At 38.6% G+C, this 26,889-nt stretch overlaps 1 protein-coding gene across 1 annotated transcript; it reads left to right on the plus strand.

The window, feature by feature from the left end:
- The first annotated feature begins 725 nt into the window (after positions 1-725).
- Positions 726-25,690, plus strand: GOPC (golgi associated PDZ and coiled-coil motif containing). The gene is made up of 9 exons (XM_086461270.1): positions 726-1,019; positions 14,419-14,583; positions 17,139-17,162; positions 20,787-20,962; positions 21,246-21,411; positions 22,652-22,747; positions 23,508-23,672; positions 24,349-24,529; positions 25,042-25,690. Exons 1-9 carry the CDS (start codon positions 726-728, stop codon positions 25,158-25,160), a joined length of 1,386 nt encoding a protein of 461 aa, XP_086317396.1. The 3' UTR covers positions 25,161-25,690.
- The last annotated feature ends 1,199 nt before the right edge of the window (positions 25,691-26,889 follow it).

Below are 26,889 nucleotides of genomic sequence, written 5' to 3' on the forward strand. Positions count from 1 at the left end.
ACTGGCGTTAAAGCCGAGAAATGCTAAATGCGACGTAAAAATGACATTTCTCGTAGCGATAAACCTTAGTTTAGGTCACGCCAGAAGCCACGGGCGTTTTTAAGCGGCTTTTTCGGGGAGAGCAGGGCGGGAGGAGCCGGTACTCGCAGGCTTGAACTCCCCGTGCCTGCCTCCGGGGGCCGAGCGGTGTCCGCACCGGCCGCTCACGGCGCCCCCTGGGGAGACGGGGTCGGGGGCCGGGGCCGGGCCCCCCGCCGGGGTGGGCGGGGCCTCCCCGCGCCCCTCACGGCCCGGCCCGGCCCACAGCGCCCCCTGGCGGCGCAGACTGGGGAGCGCGGCGGCCGCGATCGGGGGTTTGGGGCTCGGCCGTTGGTGCCTGCCGCCGCTTGGAGTTGTGGCAGGCAGCACGAGCCGCGCGCCGATGGCCGCCGAGCGACGGCGCGCCGCCTAACGAAGCCGCCGGTCAGCGCCGCCGCGCATGCGCGCCGGTCACATTCCTCTCGCTTTCCCTGCGTGGCTGCCCCGGTGGAGCCGGGCTGGGCCCGCTGCCGCCGCCGCCGCTGCTGCTGCCTTGTCCTGCGGGGCGGGAGGGGGCGCGCGCAGGGAGCGGCCCGCGGGGGCCGGCTGAGGCGGGGGGCGCGGGCCCTGCCCTGCCGGGGGGGCCGGGGCGTGCGAGGGGAGGGGGCGGCGGCGGCGGCGGCAGCGGCGGCAGCAGCGGCAGCAGCATGTCGGCGGCGGGCGGCGGTTCCTGCGGGCCAGGTGCCGCGGCCTGCGGCGGAGGCGCGGCCGGCTCGGCCTCGGCGGCGGGCGGCGGGGTGTCCATGTTCCGCTGGCTGGAGGTGCTGGAGAAGGAGTTCGACAAGGCCTTCGTGGACGTGGACCTGCTGCTGGGCGAGATCGACCCCGACCAGGCCGACATCACCTACGAGGGGCGGCAGAAGATGACCAGCCTCAGCTCCTGCTTCGCCCAGCTCTGCCACAAGGCGCAGACCGTGTCCCAGATCAACCACAAGCTGGAGGTGAGGGGGAGGGGGCCGAGGAGGCCCCCGGGGGGCTCTGGTCGGCGGTGGGGGCGGTGGGCTTCTGCCGTCGGGGTCGTGCTGGTTTGCTGGCGCATCCCCCGCCGCGCCCCGCGGGGAGGTGTCGGGGTGGCTGGCGGGGACCGTGCGCTGCCCGCGGTGGCAGCGAGAGCCCGTCCTGTGCCCCGCGGCTGCCGGGCGCCGTGCTGGAGCCAGCTGAGGAGGGTTAACCTGGCCCCGTGTTTTGGGCGGCTCAGTCTAGCCCCGCGGGATTTGGGCCTGGCCGTGCCGGTCCTCTGGTTTTGGTTATTAGAGCGTGGGCATGAGGCGGTGCGTGCCAGAAAAAGTTCCCTTTGATGTTGAAAGCAGCAGTCTTGAGCAACAGATACCGCTGACTGGTCTTCTGTTTGCATTAAGTCCCTAGTGAATTTGGAAAGCCTTTTAAAAATGGGACAAAGTCAGTGGTCAAAATGAGGACGTTATTCCTGCTTACAAGTAAATGAAACAGGAAAAATGGGCTGGCAACGGACTTTGATAGGTCCTCTTGTCCCTTCATAGGCCAAGGCAGATCAAAGAGCTGTCTGACAAACTTGGTGTTGGGAAATTAATAGCGGAGATCTCATATTCTGTCCTTATTGTTGGAAAGGTTTTCTTCATGCCTAATCCAGAATTTCGGTCAGGGTGGGAAGAAAGAAGCATCAGCAGGAGCCAAGCTGGCTGGTGCTGATGCTGCTCAAGAGGCAGGGTTGCAGGTCCTGTGACTTGTGCAAGAACTGGAGCACTCTGGAAGGAGATTCTGGGGAACTTTATGGTCATTTTATAACTATAGTCCAACCTAAGGTGCCTTTGGCTTAGTAGGTGCTGTCATTTGTCTTGTCCTTAACAGGTGTAGATGTTAACTGTCATCTTTTTGTTACATATTAGAAGGCTGTTGATATGTCTTCCCTCAGTTAGCTTTTCCGTGGGCCAAACACTTCAGTAGGCCATGCTTTTTAGCGTTGTATTGCTTGTTCTTGACTTTTAAATATGCGTGAGTAAGGGGAAAAAATGGAAAACTATGAAGATAAGTGCTTTGTAAGAGCTTCAATAGACAAGTAGATCACAGAATTCAGTTCTTTCAGTCCTTTGTGTTACAATAAAGGAATTTTAAGAGTCTTCAAACAGTAACCTGCTCTTCTGAAGGTCTGCCTTGGAGTAGGAAGTTAAGTTGGTTGGCTTTGTTTTTAATTGGGTTTCTTCCTGATATCAAGACATTGTTATGCAAAATAATCCATAGAGTTTAACAGAGGAACAGGGTATTTCAGAGAACAGAGACCCCATTAAACTAGGAGCTTTTTTCATTGCAGTCTTTATTTCAGCAGAATACTTATTGTAGTGATGTTTATGGTATTCTTTTATATTGCTATGCTGTCATATACATTTTAGTATTGCACATGTATGCATACTATCAGCCTATACAGTAGGCTTAATTTATGGGCATAGTAAAATAAGATTTATGAGTTTATAGTAGATAATCAGTATTTATTGCGTATTACACAGGGATGCTGGCTGTTGTGTACAGACTTGTAAAATGGATGAGTGTTCAGGTTATTTTAAGTGAATGAGTCGATGCTTGGTAGATATTTCTCTGTTGTTGTTTCAAGCTTAAATATTTTGAAAGGAAATGGTAAAACTCAGGTCCTGAAAGGTATTTCAGTATCTAATTAAAATCATCAGGGGCCCCTAAAGAACTGAAGATCTGTGCCCCAATCTTGAATGAGTTGAAGAGCAAAGGAGCACGGTTAGTAGTTGTAATAACATAGTTATTGTGTACGTCTAAGTGCATGAAGTAATTGTTTGATAAAAATAATACTGAGAATCCAGAGTGCTTTAGAAGTGAATAAAAAGTCTTTTGCGATTTTCGATTTTTATTACTGATACTGGTATTAGGCCTCATACCTATAAAGGAGTTATTATCTTTCAAATAGGCCTTTAGAAAGTTATAATATTGTCTTGAAAGTTGTTTGGTTTAGGATCTTGTGATTGTTAGAGTCATAAACTTGAACCGAAAACTTCAATTTAAAATCTCCAAAAGATGGAGTTGCTTGGTTGAGAATATGAGTCTTGTCTTTTTACATGCACAGATGTCCAGTCCAAAGCCTCTGTGTCCCAAAGGAAGGATATGGTTACGTGTTTTGAAAGGAATCACTAACGTTAATGCTGCAGTTTAGGATATGATCAGTGGATTTACTTTTTTTTTTTAATAAAGCAAGTTACTGTATTTCATAAAACTTTTAAAATTGCAGTTGTTTCTTAATAGCTCACAGTTGTAACTTTATAGTGCTTACATATTTTAATACAAAAATTTGGTCACATTCATAGAAGTGTCATTAGTCGTAGTTTACTTAGGTGCAAACACTTACTCAAGCAAGTTAAATTCATCTTCAGAAATATGCCTTTATTTGGATTAAAATAATACTGACTGTTAAAAGCTGAGACTACTCCTGCAGCTGCGTTTGCCTGCTGTTGTCTTACTGGATGACTGATGTTGTTTGCTAAAGGTAAATTAAATTATTAATAAAAAATGATGACTATCATTCTATTGTTTGTGGGTTCCATTTCCTTGACCAGAATTGTGGGGTCTTGTTATAATATTACATACAAGAATGAAGTCATGCAGTTCAGACTTTGATTTATCAGGTTTTCAGCTTAATATGCATTCTCAGTTTGATACAGTTGCTTTTAAGAGGCACAGTTTGGTTGGTTTGGTGGATGGAAGCTCCTGATGTAGGACTTTGGTGCAAAAAATGTTTTGGCATCACTGGTGTATACCTACTGCTGGAGATGAGTCTAGGCAAAATACTGTATGGGGGGATGTTTCTGAATAGTAAAAGAAGTATTCCAGGAAGGCGATAATTTCCAAAGAGGGAGTTATGTTGCTGATTCAGGGGCAGGTTATTTTTAGAAGGAACCTGAAGGTATGTAGATGCGTAGTGGATGTACACAGATAAATTTACTTCTGCTTTAGGGTGGCGAAGGGTTATAAACATACTACTGTGCTAATAATGCTTGCAGTCCTAATTTAAACTCATTAAACAAAAGGGGAGGAGGATTTGTTTTCGTATTTGTCCTGCTGGTCGCAGTAGGACAGAGTTGAATTAAGTAGCTTATCAAAGAGGAAAAAAGTGTTCGGTGATAGAAGCCACCGGCTTTTCTGAGGTCAGCTTCACTTCAGTATGAACAAATGAATAAGTGTGTCTTGATGGGGGACAGCAAGGGCCTCGGGGTGTTGGAACAAAAGGAGATGACAGCCATTTTAAAGGAGACTTTTGGTGATGCTCTCTCTCTCGGAAAGCATTGTAAATCAGCAGATTCAGGCTAGCAGTCAGTGTGTGAGATTTCAGCAGACTTTTAACTGAAAAGAAGTTCATAAGATTTGTTTTTCCTGTTTGACTGTTGCTTGAGGTGAAAAAACTACATGATGCTGACTGTGTGTGACATTGTCTAAATCTCTGTTTCAAAAGATAAAAGTTCTGTATAGTGCAGTTTTGAGAAGAGAAAGAAGTAGGTCAGCGTGCCAGTGAAAACTGAGCTTAACATTAACTCTGGCACTTTGGCTGCCAATCTGATTCTGTGATTTTAAATGAACAAGCTAGAAAGGAATGTCTGGTAGAGCACACCCTGTGTCTTGGCAGTTGTGTTAAGCCAACGTACATGCTAAAGTTAGGGAAAAGATTTAAGTATATGTCTAAGCAGTTAATCGCCTGTGTAGGTTTATGTCCTTGATGAACTTGGAATCAGTAGGTTTAGAGGAACCTGTTTCCTATAAGCACAATTCTTCTGAAAGTAACTTGTTACTGTATCAGCTAAAGGGTATGTAGTATTATGTAGGTAATCTGAAGATCCCTATTGAAAAAAAAAAAAGGGGGTGGGGGGCAAAAAACCTAAATGTGGCTTGATGTGAATGATGACTTTTCATACAGTCTGCAAGTCCATCTTATGGAGACACTGCAGAATTGTAGTCCTCCTTTGTTGTTTAGCAGTACCTTTTAAACCAAGGTAGGACCTTCTTATGAGGGTCTGTTTGGATTGTTTTCCAGTCTCTCCTTTGCCTTGTAGGAGAAATGCACTTGTTGAAGACCACGATGTTTCTTTGCCCCGTGACAGATGTGTCTATAAAACTGGGACCGTAGTTGCAATAGCTCTATAAAAGTAACTTGTTTAATTTTTTCAAATGTCATAAAAATTCCCAGTGCTTGCTGAGATGTTATTTTATTAATTACACTTTTAACTCTGAATACTTTTTCTCTTTTGGAATAGAAACCTGTTGGTACTAGATAGAATGTGGTCTTTTGGAAAATTAATTGAATCAGATTTCATCCAGCTAATTTTATATCCTAGAATGTGAGCAGTTTTCAGATATTCGGGAAGTGAAAGTACAGGTTTGCATAGATTTTCCAGTTGGCTTATAAACTAAACTGTCATTAGTTTGATACATCAACTTCTCTCACAATAATTATGCCCTTTTTGAAGGAGTGACCTGTACTTAATTAGTATTTTCCTGTATCAGGAGCTTCATAATTCTATAGAAATTGAAGTAGCTTACTTTAATTTCAGTCAGCATGTAATAAAGTGTTTTTCTTTTCTCTGTCTCATTTTTTGGGAGTTGCCAAAGGGTAAGTGATAGGGAACCAGTATTTTAGTTTATATTTCTTAGTTCTATTTACTGAATTATGTTACATAGCTACTGTGACTCAAAAATAATGGTAATAATAAAGCTATGACTTCTAAAAATGAATTTTTGTCATCTTAATACAAAAACAGGAGCATGGGCAACTTGGAAAAAAAAAAAGTGTTTGTGAGGCAGACAGAAATTTGGCATTGGCACCAAAATGTACAAGCAGTGATTTTAAAAAAAAAAAAAAGTCAGACATTTGTGCTTCTTTATGTAGGTGCAAACAGAGTGATACAGTCAAATACGAAGTAAAACAGTGGCAAAAACAATACCTAAAGCAAAGTGAAAACAATCATAGGTGCAGTAGCAGGTGCTTTTATGATAGAGATGAAAAACATCAGTGACTAGTATGTAAATGTTGGTTGGTGTATTCATTTGTGTAAATTGAAACCAAATTTTTAAGAGGCTTTACATGTATTATTGTTATGTTATCTTTTAATTGTTGTGAGGAAATGTGTGCGAATAATTACATATCCAGAATGGTCTTCAGCAGAGAAGATAAAGTATGAATGTTGTTTTGTGTTCTTGTAATTCGCTGACCAGTGTTTTGAATGCTTTGTCTGGAATAGAGTGGAATCTGAGAAATGGAACAATTCATTTGTAGAAGTCTCATGTACTTTGTATTCTGTATGGGATGTATTAAAGGTGGGCTAAATTGATTGGTGATTCGTTTGTGTGTTGGGTTACATACACTGCATTACATACCTACATAGCTACACTACCATAGTATTCATTTAGAGAGTCAGTAGTCATAAATTGTCATACATGTTCTTATTAGCCACATGATAAAGACCATTTTGTTAAATTTAAAGCTTTAACTAAAAACTTAAGTCACATATGCCCTTTTTGAGGTAACAATGATAATCAAGTAAAGGCTTTTAATTTAATTTAAATATGTGTGAGTGCAGTCATTTAAAATAGTTTCTTGAAACAGGCCAGTCATTTCATTGTTGACAAGTGGTAGGCGTTCTTTGGGTGTGTTGAAATTGAGGAGGGGTATCAACAAAAATTATGGTTCCCAAGTGTATAATTTATTCAGAAACTCCTATTTCAGCATTCACAGTGCTGTCACATTGTTTAGTTTTGCAAAGAGCACGGTGAAATTAACCGGGCTCTGATCTGTTTCATAGTTTCTCATTCAAACCAGTCTGTTAAACTTAATAGTGAGAAATTGCAGCAAATGCTGCTTAATAGGCAGGAAGAATCAAATAGCCCAGACTGAGGAAGAGTGGAGTGTCCTTGTCCTCTGGAGAGCTGTAGTTGAAGTGGTAAAGTGACACTGGTGACATAATGGAGACAAGCTTTCTTCCAGCACTTAGAGAAACATAACACTTAAAGAGATTTGGATACTTCACATCTAGGAGCTGATGCCAAAGAGGTCCCCATGAAAACTTATTAGTACATGATCTGCATCGTTCGTAACTCTGCACAACAGGCTGTTTTGTTGTTGAACCAACACCACTTGTGTATCTGGTGTCTGTGAGTATGTTTAGGCCTCAGGCTGTAGGAGCTACAGCTGTCAGGTCGTGAAAAATTGTTTTCTATCCTGCAGTTGTGTAATGTTGTGGGAACACTTAGGAGTAATGATTTCATTGTTTGTAAAGCACAATTAGGTTTTTTTAACCTACTTTTTGCCTTTAAGCAACATTTCTGTCTTTTAAAAAAATGCCCCCAAAATGTAATGTTAAGCAAATGTGCTAGTGTCATATCTTGATATTTATATTGCTTTTTTGTGTGTATATACTGCAGAAGCCACAGAGTAATTGCAGCATTGTAGTGTGTTCTGTTGTGTTTCATGATCCTAGATCCTTCAGCCTTTAAATCAGAAGGTTGATAGTCCCAATCAGGAGTGAATGTTTAAATACATAAACACGTAGGTCAGTAAACTTTCTGGAGTCTAGCATAAATTACATGAGGACACGTTACTGAAGAAGTAAAAACACCTCGTATACTTTATTTGTCTATGAATTTTGGTTTGATCCTGTGGCAAGATTCATAGGGACCTCTCTTGTAAAAATTAGCTATTAAAAATATATATACTGGAGGTGGTTTTTTGGTAACAGGAACAATGGAGCTTGTGAAATCTCACTTCCTGCTGATTTGTGGAGAGTGATTTGTCTAATGCAAACGTCAGGCACTTTCTCGAGTCACTAAGATCTTCCAATTCAGGCACCCCCAGGTCTCTCCTGTGATCTGTGAGTTTCCACAACAGCCTCCTTTGCCTCGTCATTCACCTACAGGTTTGATTAGTCGACTGGACAAGAAGCAGCAGCACAGTCGCTAGCTCAGGGCTGTGCGTGTGGTGCCTGGCCACCATGCTGTTTGCTCTTGGCTCTGGGTGGATTTAGCAAACTCGCTAAGATACGACTCTTCCCACTTTTCCCTCTGTGAGGGCACTAATCCTTCACTCGTTCCTACTGAGCAGCTGTTTTGTGCAAAACTTGTCTGTTGTAGGAACTTTAATCATTGCACACCTTTACCCCTCTAATGGATTTGTCTGAAACTCAGGAATGGGTTCAGTTCAAATCAGGAGGGAGGGAAGGCAAAATACAGAGACATGTACACATACAGGTGAAATGACGGCAGACTGCCTTGTTTGGGAAACGAGGGGAGAGGTAATGAAATGTTACCAGTTTTTGTGAGTGTTTTTAATTGCTAGTCTGCTTGTGTTCGGTGTTTCTTGAAGTCCTAGCTGCTGGCACCTAGGGATGGTGTGGTGGAAAAAAAAATCATCTTTCATTTAAAAAAGACAGTTTTCAGACCTTTAGGAGTTCAGAAGGCTTAGTATGAGAAGGAATTAGGTGTACCCTCGAGGCCTGAAATGAAAGGAAAATGAAAAAAATCTTTAAAGAATATTTGCTACTTTAAAGGCATTTGATGAGTGCTTGGCTTATGACTTTTAGTCACTGGAGGCTGGTAATATGATGGATATTTTTGTATGTATCTGGCTTTCCTTTGCTGAAAAATCCACGTGTTTTCTAATATGTCCATTATGCTTAGCCTTTCTTTGAGCTAGAAATTGATATACCGAAAAGTGCATCATTACAAGCCTCAAAAAGCATTTGTTGAGGGAATTCAGGTCTTCCTCTCATTTTTATTTGTTGTGGTGAATAATTCCACTGCCTTGTCCTAGGATTATTCAGGCCTATGACCTAGCTTTCCAATTCAGCTTAGCTCTATTTTGAGCCCTCCTGTCTGGGCATGGATAAGTCTTAGATATTTTTTTCATATCTATTAGCTCAAATAAAACTCTTGTCCATACTGCAGAAATTATTGGAATGATAGCTTAGAAAATGAAAAAGCTTTTCCCAAAGCTAAAAACATTGGCACTATTTTATCTGACGATGCCATCTCTCTGTTTGCCCCTGACCCCCCTGCAACTGGTTTCCCTTTCAGTAGTGAGAGGTAGATTGTTTCCTGTCAACATGGTACATTAGTCACCATCATCCCACTTTCTGAAGTTTTCTCAGTCTCTGTGTGCTCCTCTGATGCTTTAGATCTCAGAGGTGGCAATACTGCTGTCTTCTAATGCCTCATTCAGGCAGTGGTGGTTACGAGAAATGGTAAATTGTGGCTTTAGCATGCCGTCTGCTTCCTGTTGTGCAGTTCTGTACACAAACACCTCTGTACTTCTCTTTCATGTTGCATTTATTCATCGTTTCTTTCACGTGTGTACGCTGTAAGTTCAGGTCCGCATTTTTATTCTTCGTTATGTACAAACTTAGTGTAGGATCTTTGAGTATGGCTCTGAGATCTTACAGAAATAAATAATTGTTGTGTAGTTAGTCTAACAATCACTTTACTGTGAAAAATGTACAGGTGGATGCATAAGTAGGTTTTTATGAGATTTTAGACCAACATATGAAAAAATTGTAAGATATGATACAAAATAATCAGAAGAGACCTCAATTATATTTATTTTGTCTCTTAAGGCTCAAAGCCCTCTCCCTCCTAATGAAAAACACTGGTTAAGACTTCAAGAACTTCATGACTGTCAGTGCAATCAATCCCAGCGTTTAAAATGAAATTGATTATATTGACAGCTTAAAATACGTATTCAGCATAAGATCATTTATATCAAACACAGCTTTTTGATAACTCATAACTGCTTGAACAGGAAATAAGAGCTATTGATTGAAAATAGAAGGACATTATGTCTGGACTGTTTTGTTTAGAGATTTTTTTGTTAAATTTTTGCAGTAATGTTTTTGAATTCTGTGCAGAACAAGTATTTGTCTGTTGCTTAATGCCATGATTTATTTTCTTTTTATCTTATGGAAAAAAAAAAGAATATAAATTCTTGAGTTATTTCAGTTGATTTCGTTTTAATTTTCATAGGTGTAAGATCTCTGTGAAATAGTTCACCATTTACCAGGTATTTTCTATGTCCAAAAATTGAGTAAATATTTAGTTACCCTTTCAAAACTATTCTTCTGGTATCATCTCTGTGTTAGATTGTTTGGAAGACAAATACTGAGTTTTAGGATTTGACTAATTAACCAAGATCTGCAATTTACTTGAATTACAGACTTTTTTTTTAGAGTTAAAAGTAGTAGCTTGATTGTAGACCAATGGAGTGATAATCTGAAACAGTAGCTCTTTCTGAAATAGCGTGTATTTACTGGTATTTTGTGGAAGAAAAGAAAAAACCAAACTTGTGGGATTATCTTGCCTCCCCCCACCCCAGACAGATCAGATCAGCTTTAAAGGTTGGTTCGGTTTTTTTATTCAGAACAGTGAGGCAAAAAAAGGTAAGAAACCTGGGAGTATGTCTTGTATAGTTGAGAGCATATCGATTGAAATTGGGGCAGTAAATACAAAGAAATTAACAGTAATGTGTCTTCAATAGTTATTGAAAAACTGGAGGACATGCTTGAATAAGGTACTTCAGAAAAATGAGTGCTTTTGTCAGTAATGATGTTCTTTTTTTAGTCTTTTCCATAGTGTCTCATTTGTGTAACTTCTCAGAGCTCTCAGTTAGCAGTCAGTACTGAACCAAAACTTTTCTCAGAACACTTCAGGAAAAGTTAGTGATCGGTGTCCCCAGACGAGAGAGGTGGGAAAAGTGGAGCATTCAAACAAATGGTCTGACTTGCTTTACTAAAGAAGAAACTTGGTTATTTTCTGGTTGATTTCAGTAAGCTTTCATTTCCATTGTGAGGTCCAGACTGGGCACTTCCCGTTGCCATTGGCACCAAATTCCAGTTACGGATCTCGGTCTGAGAAAAGTATCCAAGGCTTCAGTGAGTCAGAGACAAATGGCCTTGACCTTGCCAACAGGTGTCAGAATAAAAGGGAAAAAGAGCTGTGCAAGTTCCGCTTCTTGTATCCTGTCTGCTTGATTCTCCAGTTCTCCCTCCATCTGCGCTATAGGGCTAGATTTAGGGTTTCGTGATTAAATCATACTTCATGAGCCACAGGCCAGTCCTGTTACTAACTCACGAGTTAGCAGAGAGAAACTAAAGTGTTGTCTTGCAGTGTGATACTTCCTAATGTGTGATAACTGCTAATCTGCACAGCTGTATACTGCCCTAAATACAGAAGAGTTCCTCTTTTGGCTGAATTAACAAGTTATTTTTAAAAGGATGTTACGAAAGTAAGCATACTGCCTTCTCTTCAACCTCTGCCCCTTATTATTGCCCAATGAAAGTTTCTGTTCTCTATTTGTTGCTTGGTGGCTCTTCATAATCTCTCCTAACCATGAAGCTCAGTGGGGTATGTGTTCATTATTCTTGTTCCAACTGGCTTCTCCACAAATTCTAGAACAATCACAGGTGACCTTCAAAATAAATGACATCTCTTGTTCAACAGTCTTGTGGGAAAGTACATCCAAAAAGCTACCAATTAAAGGATTGGTACGGTTGCTTGTGCAACATTTATCTATCCTTGTTGTACTTATGCAAATCGAAACATTATAATTTATGATCTGGCACTGTCTTTTCTCTGTAGAACCTCTGCCTCGTGCAGTGATTGATGCTTATGGAAGGAATGGCCTTACCGATAGTTACTTGTTTGTGTTCATTATTTCCTCTGCCCCCCCTCTCCGTTTTTCACAGAGTAGCTTCCAAATTTGAATTTAGAGCTGTTCAACTTCCAGTGGTCCTTCCATATGTTTCCTTTATAACAAAGTGTGAGAATGTGGATAAAAAATAGTACTAGTAAGAGTAATATAAAGGAGAATTAAGTGAGCTGGCCAAGCTGAGAAAGGCAGAAGTTCTGTGAAATAGTGTAAAGATTTGTCAGCCTTCAAAGAGGTAGATCACAAGATTTGAAACCAGCTTACTGTGTTTGCTTTTTGGTGTGACTCTTGTACCTGCATCTGTTCCTGGGGATAGATTTATGGCTTTTCATAATGTGTAAACAGATTACTTCCATGATGTGCACTTACACAATTTCTCATTTTGCTCTCTTTATTAAAACGGCAGGATATGAATTTAAATCCTAGGTCATGTGCAGAGTACTATTTTTTAATATTTTTTTAATTATGAGTTTAACAATCTCTTTGTGATCCCTTTGGAGCATCATTCATGTCACAAATGACATGAGTCTCATCATTCTCCCTGCTTTGTAATTTGCACAGGGAATTTTAAATTTTTTTAATTTTTTTTTTTTGCCAGAACTCTGTCTGTTCCTTAAATGCCATTCTCTACTAGGTGAGGCTGGACAATATTAAACTGGTGTAATTTATCTGGTTTGGCACTTTCTGCTTCTGCAGCATTTTGAATTAGAATGGATGAGTGTTTGTGTGTATGTATGTAAAAAAGCAATAAAAGTCAGTATGTTAGCGGTTAGTACCTGTTTGAAAGAAAGAAGACATTAGTGGTCTTTTTTTAAAGTAGAAGTAGTATAATTATACATTATATAATAATAAAGTAGACGTAGTACTGTTATACATTATGTGAAATTGTGCCTGAGTCAAACTGTGCCTTCATTATTAAGGTGTTAGTTACCTGCTCTGTACTATATCATCACCTCTTAGGCTGGCGATATTTTCTTTTGCTACTTTAGTTCAGGTGTGTGTCTGCTTTTGTTTGTGAGTAGATAATCCATAGCAGAGAGACTTTAGCAGCGGCTGGTCATTGAGGAGAACAATGCGGTTTTCTAAGTAACCCATTTCTCTAAAATTATATATATGGCTTTGTAGTATTTTAAATATTACCTTAGTGTGGAAGGCAATTTCTGCTTTAGAGTTCTGCGAGGGTTTACAAATTATTCAATTTCTCTGTCATTCTGGCAGTTGGAAGGTGGAAGTGCATGCAGCCCCATTCCTCAACAAAAACTAAACACTAACCTGATTTGCTGAGGCTCCATCTAAGCAGACAGGGAGAGGGGATTCTGGTCTGTTCTGGCGGGTCCGGTCTGAAATCAGCAGAGCTCATGGGCAGGGCATCTCCCACCCTCCAGTCCCAGAGATGTGGGGCGAGGGGGCATAGCCAAGGGCAGGAAGGGAGATCATTCTTCTTGGCAGCACCAAGCTGGAGATTGGCTTGGCCCGTCTCATCAAGTTGCACTCTAATTTAGGTGCTCTGAACCACCTCTGGAAGAGCCTACTTAGGTCTGAATTATGCTGGAAGCTTAAGGAGGCTGCCCATCTAAATTATGTACCTAAAGTTAGACTCAGTAAGTACTCCCCACTGATAGTCAAATCCTTTCTGCCTTTTTTTTTTTTTTTTTTTTTTTTTTTTTTAATAAACTGATGCAGACATTTTAAACTGGTGATTTATGTAGTTGGATGGGGTGAGTGTTGGCTTGCAGCTTGATATTCATTGTGAGTTTGAACGTTAGTATAATGTTAAAATATCTAAAATGCCCTGCTTTAATATGAGAGGGGTTTTTCAGAATTAGTGGCCTTTCTGTTTTGCTCTTTAGTTCCAAATTTTTGGAAGCAAAAATACACTCTGGGAATTTACCTAAAAATCCCCTGAGATAATCTTCTGTGGTTTTGGGGGCAAATAGTAGCTTTAAAGCTTATGTAAATGTAGTCTATCTTACCAAATGCTACTTGAACTTAAGGATAACAAGTAACTTGGTAAACATGTTAGAACTTGTTCTTTTATTCCAGACATAAGCACCACATATAAACTGTATTTAAAATGTTTCAAAACCACTTTTTAAAGAGTTAATAACTATTAATGGTTTTCTACATCTGCATTTTAGGGGCATGTTAATTTGTGGCTTCTGGTTTGCCCACCTCATTTACTACTTCAGTTAAGCTGTCGATAATAGACCAAATGTAAATTGGGTTGTTTGATTTCAGCATTGCATTAATAATTGTCATTTTACTTTGATCAGTTTTTTAAATAAGATTTAACAATTTTAAAGTTTTGAGTTGTGTTTACATTGCTATGGTTGTAAATCCTACGTTGCCCTGTTTTCGAGTAGACATCAGCATCACACGCCTCGTCTGCATGAGGTAAAAGTCGGGTATTGTTAATTTGGGCAGTATGGTAGTTTGATGCTGGATCTGTGGCTGAAGGAATTTTGTGACAGTTGGGGGGAAAAACCTGCAAATGATCTAGTGCTTAAGTTGGGCTACAGAGGAACTTGTGGCAGCATGTACTCTTACCTGTATTACGCTGTATGTAGCATGTATATGTATCAGCAAATGATGTAGCTATGTATCACAGATCTGATGGCCCCATTTAATCATTGCTTTAATTACTCTGATGGATTATATCTTCACAGGCACAGCTAGTTGATCTGAAGTCTGAACTGACAGAAACACAGGCAGAGAAAACAGTATTGGAAAAGGAAGTGCATGATCAGCTTTTGCAACTCCATGCCGTTCAGCTTCAGCTACATGCCAAAACTGGTCAGAGTGTTGATTCTGGTGCTATTAAGGCAAAACTGGTGAGTATGGCAGCTTGAATGGAAGATTATATTATACTTTTCCTTTTCCTGGCTGAAGTTCTTCCTTGGAAGGTGTGAATAAGCTGGATTACAAATCTTCACATTAAAAATGTTAGAGTGTGTTAACTTTTTCTTTTTTACGTAACATTTATGGTTTGTTAGCAACCATTAAAAGTAACATAAATAAAAACAGAATAATGAATAAGAATTTAAGAAGCTGTTTTTACATAAATCATTTTTTAGTAGTTTCTTAAAGTAAAATAAAATATTTTGGTGGTTTATAAAGCTTTTCTGAAGACAGAAGTTGCGTAAGATACTAGCTTCCAATGTGCAAATGCAACCAAATCTTCATGTATCTTTAAAAAAGCCTTAAGTGAGGTGAGTATTGTTTTTATTGTAGTTACAGTCTGTGAGAGTAAGAATGGGATTGTTTTGCCATACAGAGAGTAGATGGCATCCAGTCATCTCTCTGTTGTCATTCTTTCTCTTTAAGAATGCTGCAGGTGCATCTATGGGGCTGTCCATTGCTACATGCAGCAGACTGTCGTAAAAGGACCAATAAACCACCGATAATTTTGTACAACATGTTTTTTAGAGACTCAAACCTTTATAAAGCCCACCAAAAGTTAACAATAGTTGATCTGTGCAGTTAGTTGATGTTGACTGATAACCAGAGTGTAGTCTGCCTCGTTACTATCCACAGCACAGATTCAGGCTCTAATACTAAGACTTTGTAAATGAGAAAAGTGAAGTAGTGTGTAGATTGTGGTTTCTAACTGTTGGCAAAAATATGAGTCTAGCTCTCTGGCTGTTTTTAAAGTTGTCACAGGTTGGTTGCAAATACTAGTCGCAGCATGTGTGGAACAGTAGATCAGTCTCCTGTGCTATTTTGTCCTGTTAATTAACGTGTAATAAAACACAGTAATAGACTATAAGGTTTAAAGTGTATCTAGGCTAATCATTGAGTAACAGGTGTAACCCAAATTCTTCCTATTTCAGATCCAAAAGCTATAATTGATTTAGAGCTACGTTCCTAGCTCTGCATACTTGAATATTCAGTATGAGTAACATTTTCTGGATTGTCTGCACATAATTTACTCTGTATTGAATTATATCTTAAGCATGGTGAAGTTTCTTTAGAGCTGTTAATAATTTGTAAATAAGCTTTAGTTAAATATCACCAGCATTTTAGAAGTGTTAGGCTGCACGTTTATGTGTAGCAAATTTTTTAAGCCAGCACATCACTGTGAGTGATTTCGGTCCCTAAATTTTATGAGTAAAGCTTAACTTCTGAGTGACATAGAGAGTAGTACTTTTAACCTTTTTGTTTCTCCTTACCTTGTTTATAAACAATTTCTAAAGATATATTAAGTCTCCATGCTATTGACAGCAGTGTTTTGCCCACAGTTGACAATAAATGTGTTTTACTTACATTGTTTCAGATTTTTCTGTGCTGAAATTGAATTTTATTAACAGCCTAGACTGGTATTCTCTCCTTAATTCCATTTAGTTCGTCCTTTTTTGTAGACATCAGGGCTAATCTTTTGAGTTTGCTTTACTTTGCCTTTAGGGATTCTATAGTTTTAATGGAGCAAAGCTCAGCTTTAAACTGTTCTAGATACAGAAAGCTGTAAAGGTCTGGGAAGCTTGAACAAGCAAAACTCAGGCTGCTTAAATGACAATAAAATGGGAAATCTGAGTTTTAGGTAAATAAGAACTGTCATGCTGACCTTCTGGCAGTCAGAAAGTCTCTGAGGGCAAAGGAGGACTGTGTCAACAGAGTGTGCAATGGGGAAATAAAGTCCTGTACTTTATTCTAAGTACTAACTTCCTGCTTGCTTTGTTAGCAACAACCACTTTTCTTTTGTATGTAGACTCTTAGCATAAACGTATACTCTACAAACTGTAAAATTATACATGGTGGTGAACTACGACATTTTTAAATGTTTGAGATTGCTAAGCAATTGATAATGTCATGTAGTTTAGGCAAAATCCCTTTTTAGGAGTGGTGTATCTACTTAGTCAAAGCACAGTAACTCTTTGAAGAGTATGAAGTTGCCTAGTTGGATTTTTTATCTTGAGTTTTGCAGTTGACATACCTTTTTTGCTACATCTCCCAGTCCCTTATGTCCCTCTTGTAATACATATTTTGTTATTCTTTCTGAAAGGAAAAAAAATTATTATCGTTTTAGCAGATGTTATATGACAGAATGTATTTGCTATGGTGCTTTAAAAACTGCTTTCGTGCATTTTGCCCTATCTTGCTCTTTATAAAGATCATTGGTATTTTAGGAGAAAGGATTGTTTTCAATACTACAATAGTGTTAAAATTTTTAATAAGCTTTTTAATAACTTTAAAAAGTTATTATTATAATACTGCAAAATACTGAAATTGCTGCTAAGTACAATTTTAGCAATGTGCTTGTTCTTTATGCCTCCTAATAAAATAAACAATCTGCTGGTAGATTTCTATTGGAGTAGGTAATTCGTGTTGCATTTTCTTGAAGTTCATATTGCCTGTCTCTAATTATGGAACTCTTTTCTTCTGTCTTAAGTCTGTCCTTTCTGTGGACGAAATGGTAAGTATGCTGATTGCCTTTTTTATGTTTAAGCAGTGCTTTTGTTTTGTGCAGCACCTTATATATATGTTAGCCTCAGAAACTGGCAAAGCAGATCTGGCTTGTTCCTTCTTCCTGTCAGTTGGCAAGATGCTGCGTAAAGAATTTTCTTTGCATTTTAGTTTTTCTTTTCTAATTTTGGTGCCTTCTTTCCTAAGTGTGTGTGTGTTTTACTTATTAATGCCATAGCTAATTTGGGGTGATATCTGGCAGCTTGACATTCTGAAAGACTGTTCTGGCAGTATCTCAGAAAATGTTAAGGTGTTATACAATTTCTAAAGCATAGACACTCTACACGTCTATCAATGTAGTATGAAGTGTTCTGTGTGTTGTGGTTAAAAAAAAAAAAAAAAAAGCCTGTCAGCTTTTCCTTGTTTTCCATTTTCTCAGTTCTTTTTATGGGCATGATTTAATATGATTTACTGGCTTATGTAACAGCCCGAAGTGCGTAAAAGTGAGGCAAAGTTAACTTTCATCTTTTGGTCTTTCACCTCATTAGTCAGTGTTTGCTTTTTGAAAAGCCATGGGATGGCTGGTAACTGTAGACTTTGATCTTCAGTTGCAGTTGCATTTTTGGTTTACTTTTTTTCTATTGCCAACAGAAAATGCATTTGCTTTATATTTTGCAGAACCTATGCAATGCAATACTATGAACACTAGAAAGCATGAAACTTTTATGTAACTTCCTCAGTTTTCTAAACATTTTTGAGACCTTTTATTTTTCATGTCTCAACAGCCTTTCCAAACAAGACATGTTGTTTCAGTACATCTTCAGAGATTCTGTATTGCAACCCTTTTGTTGTTGGTTTTTTTTGGTTGTCGTTGGTTTTTTTCTTTTTTAATTCATGTGGTGATCAATTTGAGACAGTCCAGAGAAGAATAGCTTCTGGTGTAATTTTCTACCTCAGTCACAGGACAATAGTCATAGTAATGGAGAAAATAGGAAGAAAAGAATTCTATGGGATTACATTGTTCCTCGTATTTTAGGTATAACATTTTAAATGAATGACTAAAAGCAATTCTACTTAGAAATGTAACATTTGGCGCTCTGTTTAAATTTAATTTAAATGACAAACCAAATTCAGAGAAAATCAGTGGAAAAATTCAGTCTTTATGGGAGTTTTTAAGCTGGCTACTTCATTTAAATACGGTAAAGTGTGCTGTGTGAAACTTGTTAGTGTAATCTAATACCTCGGGTTACTTCAGCAGTTCACTTTTCTGGGGGAGGTTGGAATTCTTCTTCCAATTAATATTTCAGATATATCAAGAAACTCATGTAACTCTAAAGCTTTTTTCTTAATAGAAAACAGGGCTGGTACATTCTAACAAATTATTGGCAAAGATATTATGAATTTTTGGTTTCTGACTTTTTATTCAGTCAATAAAGCATAAAAATATCCAGTGAGGAAGAAAATGGAGGTTTGGGTGTGAATAGTGTACCTCCATATGTCTGTCTTAAATGCTAGTCTTTGTCTTTTAATGTCAGATAAAAGATGTTCTAAAAGTGAGTATGTACACAAACAGGGGGCCTATACTATTGAGAGCACCTTGATGCAATATTGGCAATACGTACACAGCTAACTAAGTGTTACAGGAACACTGTACCTGTATACGGACTCTCCAGCTACTGTAAAGTGAGTGTTGTGTCTGGCCTGTGACCCTTCTCACCGTGGCAGAGGCAGCACAGTGTGTTGGCACTCTTAAATTCTTGTAATTGCCCTTTGGCTGCTGGCAGATGTGAAATAAAATAGCCTAAGACCATCATAATAATAGAGAATTGGTATAATTTTAGGAACCTCTGTTCTTGAAGTGCAGATTGATCAGGATTCTTGATTTAGGAGTGATCCTGCAGTTCAGAAGGAGGTTTGTTGAAGAGTCATCTCGCAAGACAACCCCCAACCCAGAGGCCAGAAGTAGCTTTGTGTGACCTGTGTTCTAACATGCATGTGCAGTCAAACCTGATCTGAAACTGGGTTGGTATGGGAGTTACAGGAAGTGAAATGCCAGCGATTTCTAGTAATCTTTGTGCTGCTCCTCCTGAGCAGTATGCTAGGCAATTCTTGGCAGCCTTGTACGTATGGGTAATGTACTCTATTCATCTAACCTGATACAAGTATTTAACATATGAGGGAGATGATAGAGTCTTTCAAGTTCAGAGCTGACTTTCTGGCAAATAGCTATAAATGTTTACATATACCTGTTGTGAAAATACCTCTCTTTGGAAGGACAAGCCTTGCTTAATTTCTCAAATGTGGTAATATGGACCATATTCGTGGTTTTTGTATCCAGGCTTGGAATAGTGAATAAGCATATTCACAATTCAGTAACAGATTTGTCTTGCCAGTTCTGTAAATTTTTGTTTCTGTCCTATCGCTTCTTTAGTAGCACTTCGTGGTTTTATCTGCTTAGCAGTGTAATTGGTACAAGAACAAAGAACAGTTTTTTTCAGTACTGTAAATGTCTTCAGAAATGCATTATGGTGAACTTAGTTTTTATGGCTATTTCAGTTGACAGCTGTTTTTAAAAGGAAACAGTAGCAGATCCTACTGATTTCCTGGTTTGTGGCGGGGGGGGGGTTCCCCCACTTTGTAAAAGGGATATAAACCAAGATATAAAACATACAAGTAATCAAGCATGCCCTTCTTAAAGGAGATCTTGTAGAATAGCAATCTGAGCATGCTAATTCATTTCACTCCAGTGCTCTAGGTATTAGAAAAGGTAATGACTATGCGTTTTCTGTACATTTGGGATGGAGCACTGTAGGAGTAATTGTATTTCCGTAATTTTTTGTTCATGGGGAAGGAAAAAAAAAGATAGCTTGCTTAAAGTGTGGTTTTAAGGGGGAGGGGTGGGTTTTTTTAGTGTTTGTTCATTTTTTTTTTTTTTTTTTTTAACAAAGCTATTTTGCACTAATTTCTCTTTTAAGTTTGTCAGAGTGGGCATCTTCATGTGTAGAATCTCTGGCTTCATTTATGTGGTCTTCAGACTCTAATTGGAAGTGTCCCTGGAGAGACATTTCTCGGTTGATTGCATGAAAATAATTGTCATTTTAAGAACATACTGACTTACAGAATGTTTCCTTGGCATCCTATTAAAATACTTAAAGAATATTGTCAAGCTGAAATATTTAGTGGTTTTGCAGTAACTTTTTATGTTAAAAATAGTTTTCTCTCTCTTTGTATGAATTTCCTGTTTGAACATAGTAAGAAGTAGGTATGATATTCAGGCTGCTTAAATTTTGCCGCCTTTGTGTGACAGGAGGCGTTGCTGCTAATTTTCATCCATGGGCTTTGAACCAGTATATTCATTTTTGTGTTAAGGAGTTGTAAGCTGAATAAAAATCATGTCAGGAGCACAAAGTTGAATGCAAGTTCTCCTCTCTCCAGAGGGGGGGTATGTGAACCACGAGCTGCAATGCTGGAGTCCCTGCTTTCATTTTTTTTCCCTGCATGCGTGTCTTGTACGCAGGAGAGTAATTTCAGATTGTGTGTGCAGAAACACTAAGTGCTCTTTCATTATTAACTTTGATAAAAGCTTTTCAACAATTTTATAGTTGGTTTTTTTTGTTTTTTTTTTTTTGTAAAGGAGAGAGAACTTGAAGCTAACAAGAAAGAAAAAGTGAAAGAAGCTCAGCTGGAAGCTGAGGTGAAGTTGCTGAGGAAGGAAAATGAAGCACTTCGTAGACACATAGCTGTGCTTCAGGCTGAGGTTTATGGAGCAAGATTGGCAGCCAAGTATTTAGATAAGGAACTAGCTGGAAGGTATGTGAAGTCAATCTGTGTCCCTTAGCATGAGATGGTTTTGTTGTTGTTTTCTTCCTTTGCGTCCCCAGAGGCAGGTCCAAAGTTAAGACTGAGTAGGAAAATTCTCACGTTTGCAGTTAATTGAACAAAAGGAAAAAACAAAAATCCCCACAGTTCTTGCACTTACACTAGTTGCTGCATGGCTGTATGCTGTAGCCAGATGAAGTGTATGAGTTGTACAGTGCATTGATTTTTCACTTGTAATATAGCATGTTGTTTTACTCTCTTTGTCATTACACAGGGTCCAGCAGATTCAGTTACTGGGCCGAGATATGAAGGGACCTGCTCACGACAAGCTGTGGAATCAGCTTGAAGCAGAAATACACCTTCACCGTCACAAAACTGTTATTAGAGCTTGTCGAGGTCGAAATGATCTAAAACGACCAATGCAAGCACCACCAGGACACGTAAGTTGAAAAGATGAACCATTCCTTCATAGTTTCCAGCATTTGTGGACAATAGATAGGAGTTATTTCTTCGTTTTTGTGGTTGTTTTCACTTCAATATTGTGTTCTTTCAAATGTAGCTTCTAAATATATGTAATTCTTTTGTATGCTGAAGGACAGTTTCATGCTGAATAGCATGTCCCCATAAATGAAGGACACAATTCCTTTGACTTACCTAACAACGCTTGGTCCTTCTGAAAACTGAGTGTCTGCTGTGTGTGTGTATAAATACAATTTTAAGAGCATAATTTTGTTACCTAGGTTTCAAAATGTGGAGCTAACTTATATACAAAAAAAATTTAACATTTTTAGGATTAGATTGAACTGAAAATAATTTTTAAAAATATTTTTAAAGGCCAGATAAATTGATACTGTAAAATAATTGATTTTTTTTTTTTTCCTTCCAAAAGGTACGTTTATTTTAAAAACCTTTTAAAAGGGATTGCACCGTGGGTAGCCTTTGTAGAACTCGCCCAACTTGGCATATGACCTGTTAATCACCCCAGTGTTCAGTATATAAAGCCAAACATTTTCAGGAAAGTGCTTTAGTTTCATCTGTTCTAAATACCTTAGTAGGTCAGCTGGGTCTTACTGCTTGTGTTGCTGACTGCATGTGAAATATTGGTGGACAAATACGTGTGTGTGTGATTTTAAGCATATGCTTAATGGCAACAGTAGCTTAACAAAAGCGAAATAAATACTTCGATTTATTTAATCTCCATTTAGTTTTGAGTTGAATGGCTTTTGGTCTGGTTTGGTTTTATAATAATAAAAATAAACTTTAGCAAGCATCCTCTTCCTTCGGACTGTATTACGTCATCTTCTATCATTTGGTTAGTTTTAAATTGCCATTCACGTCATATAACTTTTCAGCGATCAGCATTCCTTCATGTAGTCACTTTCTATTTTTAATATGTGGCTGATTTCCTTCTGTTGAAGTGTTGTGTTGTGTGTTACTTGATACTGAAATGATTGAAATTAATTACTCTCATCAGGAGTGCATAGTGAGGAATCTTTTCTGATTTCATACCCTGTCTGTAGAGGGGTGCTGTAAGTTTGTCCTGCCTGGAGCTAGTCTAAAACTCTGTTGCTGATACTCTACCTGTGTATAATTTTAAAAAACCCAAAATGCAGAAATGTATCACTTTTTTTTTGGTTCACGCCTTTATATTAATGCTATGTTTCTTTTTTATCAAACTAGGATCCTGATGCCTTAAAGAAGAGTCAAGGTGTTGGTCCGATCAGAAAAGTTTTGCTAGTAAAAGAAGACCATGAAGGACTAGGAATTTCAATCACAGTAAATACTTGCTTTTGTTTTCCGTGACGCAGAAGCAGCAATTTAGATTTGTATTTGTGCTTCTATAAAATACGTGGGTCAGCAAATGTGTTGTTAGAACATATGCAAAAAAGCACACACAAAACCATAGCTGTGGTCATAGAACTTGAAGACTCATTTTGATAGATTAGGAATAAATAACTGCTACTTTATGTAAAACTTAACAATTTCAACTCGTGTTTAGGGTATAGACACTTTAGCAGATTAGCCAGTGAGTTTCAGGTGTGGTAAGTCTGTAGAAGGGCAGAAGCAGTCTGAGAACCAACTTCCAAAGGTTAGCTGTTGCGATTGTAAGGTTTTTTTTGAAGTATTGGTGTTGGCTTCTCACACCCAACGAAAGCCGTATTAACTTTTTCCAACAAATTTTGAAAATTCTGACTGTTGCACTTTTATTGTAAATATGAAAGTTGTTTCTTGCAAGTCAATATGGTGCCTGATACACTTCTAAAATTATTATTATGACTTCTGTTATTATTCGGAATTGTCTCCTTTGACTCTTTGAGTATATGTTTGAAATTGGTCCGTTCTTTTGTGGGGAGAAGAAATAAGGGAAGCAATCTCACTCGTGTTCTTCTTAAGTATACTTTTTGTCTGAAGCATGCTTTCTAATTTTCTATAGTAAAAGTTGAAATAAGCACTTGAAGAGCAACTACCAGAATGCTCATTTTATGCTAGTGGACATCTCAGGTAATTAATTTTTTTTTTTCTTTTTTTTTAATAGGGTGGGAAGGAGCATGGTGTTCCAATACTGATCTCTGAAATCCATCCTGGACAGCCTGCTGATCGATGTGGAGGGCTGCATGTTGGTGATGCTATTCTGGCAGTAAACGGAGTTAATCTAAGAGATGCCAAACATAAAGAAGCTGTAACTATTCTTTCCCAGCAGGTCAGTTGGGACCTGTTACCATACGCACATTTAGGTGCTTCATGTGTTCTGCCTATTGAATTACTTTGGATTTTAATGTTTACATTGAAATGTTTACAGTGTTACACTAAGCTACAGTGATTCCTGAAGCTGTATCACCTTATGCTTAATCCTCTTACGTTTTGCAATTTAAGGAGAAAAATGCTGGGTCACTACTAGTTCAGTTAACCCATATATTGGCTAATGATTCTTCAGGAAGGCCGATGGAAATCGGCTTGTTCTGTTGCCCCAGAGAAATAATTATGTAGTGACATACACTGTATTCTTCTATGACTGGACAGCTCCAGCCAAACAATGTTTCTTACATGCATTTGGTCTAGAATCTTCCTCGTGCCTTGCTTCCCCTTTTCAGACATTAACGGGTCTACCTAATGGATCAGAAAACTTCCTCATTAGAAGTCACGGTTTGAAATGTATTGGCACATAACTAAGAAATTCAGGTAACTTTGGTAAATCTTAACTGTAGAGCTGTACTTCTTTAGTCAGTAAAAACTTAATTCGGATACATATCCGAAATATTCAACACAACTGTAAATGTGTTTACAACAGTAAAATGTATTTGTTTTAGTAACCTAGCTCATCTCGTACTAATCCTAGTGCAGTAGTACGTAAATTTGTAATTTTCGTTGCATTTTAGAGAGGCGAGATTGAATTTGAAGTAGTGTACGTTGCTCCAGAGGTTGATTCGGATGATGAAAATGTAGAATATGAGGACGAGAGTGGACACCGTTACCGTCTGTATCTTGACGAATTGGAAGAAGGTGCAAATTCAAGTTCTAATAGGAAAGATGCCAATGTGGATGTCAAACCCTCACAAGGTAAACCTTCTAAAATGTGTTACATGCAGTTTAATTCTGAAGTCTGAATATGCAAACCAATTTCTGGAAAACACGGTCTTTATATTAATTGTAAAATTAATCTACTGTTAATTCAATTAACCTACTGGTAGGCTGTCAGTTCTTTTGGTTGGTCCCTCACTTGTTGGCCTGGTTTACTTAGATACAACTGAATTAACTGAATTACTTTGTGGGGTTTTTTTTGTGATTGCCTCTTCCCAAGGGTTCAAATTTATTCTTATCTTTTCCTGACTCTGGTCTAGGAGTATTTAATTCCCCTTAACATGTTTATGTTGTTGGCTTCTTCAAATGCATTTTTTTTAGATCAGAGAGGTATAGAAACAGTTCCTGTTTTCCTGTTATACTGTGTTCTTCTAAAAACCTATTCGCTGTTACTGTAGTAGTCATTTCAGCACACTTTCTAGTTTCTGAAATAAGGTTCTCTGTCCTTCCCAAGATTGCTTCCTTAAATAAAATTTCTTTTTAACTTGCAGTGTTTGATAAGAAGGCAAGTATTGATGGACATGAAAATGGAGACGTGGGGAATTCGGTTGAAGCTCCATTAGAAGACACTGCACCCAAATTAGGCCGTTCTGCTGAGTCTTTATCCTAAAAACAAAGAAACAAAAAAATCAACTGGACAGATCCCATGTTTGGGAACAATTGATAATCAATATTGACTGCTCCAAGTTGCATATACTAGTGTAGGTTGTTAAAAGGTGATCAAATGTCAAAGGGAACTGTATTACTGTTGCCTGGAAAAAAGGCAGTTACCTCAGGGCTTCGTTGTGAGCAATTCTAAATGTGGAAAACTGTCTTTTCCGTGACACACAGTAGTTATCTAACACATGGCATGTGACATGAATTTTCTTTTAATAATAAGCACCAAAGCATGGGATTTCTAAAAAGGATAACCTCAATACATTCAACTTTTAATCTCATTGATGTCCCCAGGGAAGTCAAATAAGATGTGGCCAGCTTCATTTGGACCCTTTGATGTTTTTAAAGGGACAACTGATGTTCAGTTTGGTGTGAAACAAGCTTTAACTCTAGGAGGATGGGGGGGAGGAATTGTACCGTTGTATCCATGAGTTTTGTACTTAGGATTTTTGAACTGCAGCTTTTAAAAGAAGGCTTTTTTTTTTTTTTTTTTTCTCTCAGAATAGTAAAAACCAGAGCTTTTATTTGAGCAAAGACCATCAAAACTGAAATGGGACAGTAGGGTACTTGCTAATCGTGATCCTTCAACCCATGGTTATTTTATGAGTGAGATTTTTGGCATTGTTTTAATAAATTCACTGCCAGTTATTCCACTTGAAACTTGCTCCAAAAGTAGTTAAACAGGGTATTATGGGGTTTTAAAAGCAAAATCAGTTTTAAAAATACTCGAAATTACGTGGGCCCTTTAGTATTTTTCCTCTGAGCATCATCAGTTTAGAGTTCATTCTTGAATGGCTATGGTTACTGCTAATGCGGAGTGGTTTGAGTTGGTCATCATCACCTTGGCCTTATGAAATGCTGAGTGCTTTTGATGAGTATGGAACATACTAATTTCATATTAAAATAGTCTTTAAAGAAGTGAAAGTTGAGAGTGCACAGTACTTTACAGGAGGTGCTCAGTATCATACAGTGTCTGGCCTTATTTGTTATGTTCTGGCAGTCGTATTAACCTATAATGTCTTACTGTTGGAACAAAACGTTTCTCCTTTTGTAAGAGCAGTGTATCTTAAAATAGCTTTTGACTGGTGTACACCTAAAGGCCCACGGCGTGGCTGCAAATGGGAATGTTGAGGATGGTTTCCTGGCCAGTTTCTCATACTCCATTTGTAGGTCTTTAGGTGAGGTGCAGCACTCTCCACAGGCAAGCTCTACATTGTAATCACATGTATTACTTCAACATGCAAAGCTGGCTTTCCTGTTCGCTGCTTTGCAGGCTGGTGAACCGTAATGTGAAAAGATAAGATTTTGTACATTGAGAGAGGAACTAACGTGAGAAGACATCTTTAAAGTGTTACTGTGTAGGATGTACATACATAAGAAAAAACCTCAAAGGCCTTTAGAGTAACATCAACTAATCTTATGTTCTAAATTGTGATGTAGAACACAGTTACTTGTCTCTCCTAGGAGCACTATATATATATATGTTTATAGAAAAAGCCTAAAAATGTATATACTTTATTCAAAGATTTTGCTATTTATAAATCCCTTCACTTCGCTATTTACGTGAGCGTTTTGTGTGTGTGTGCGTGCGCGCATGAGTTCCACTTAAGCAGTGGAATAACATTATTTGGTTTATTTTTTATAATAGTCTTTGTCATACAGCATACTGTTGAAGGTTTTTA

The sequence above is a fragment of the Leptosomus discolor genome, chromosome 2 (genome assembly GCF_034619465.1).
Source record: "Leptosomus discolor isolate bLepDis1 chromosome 2, bLepDis1.hap2, whole genome shotgun sequence".
Classification (NCBI taxonomy): domain Eukaryota; kingdom Metazoa; phylum Chordata; class Aves; order Leptosomiformes; family Leptosomidae; genus Leptosomus; species Leptosomus discolor.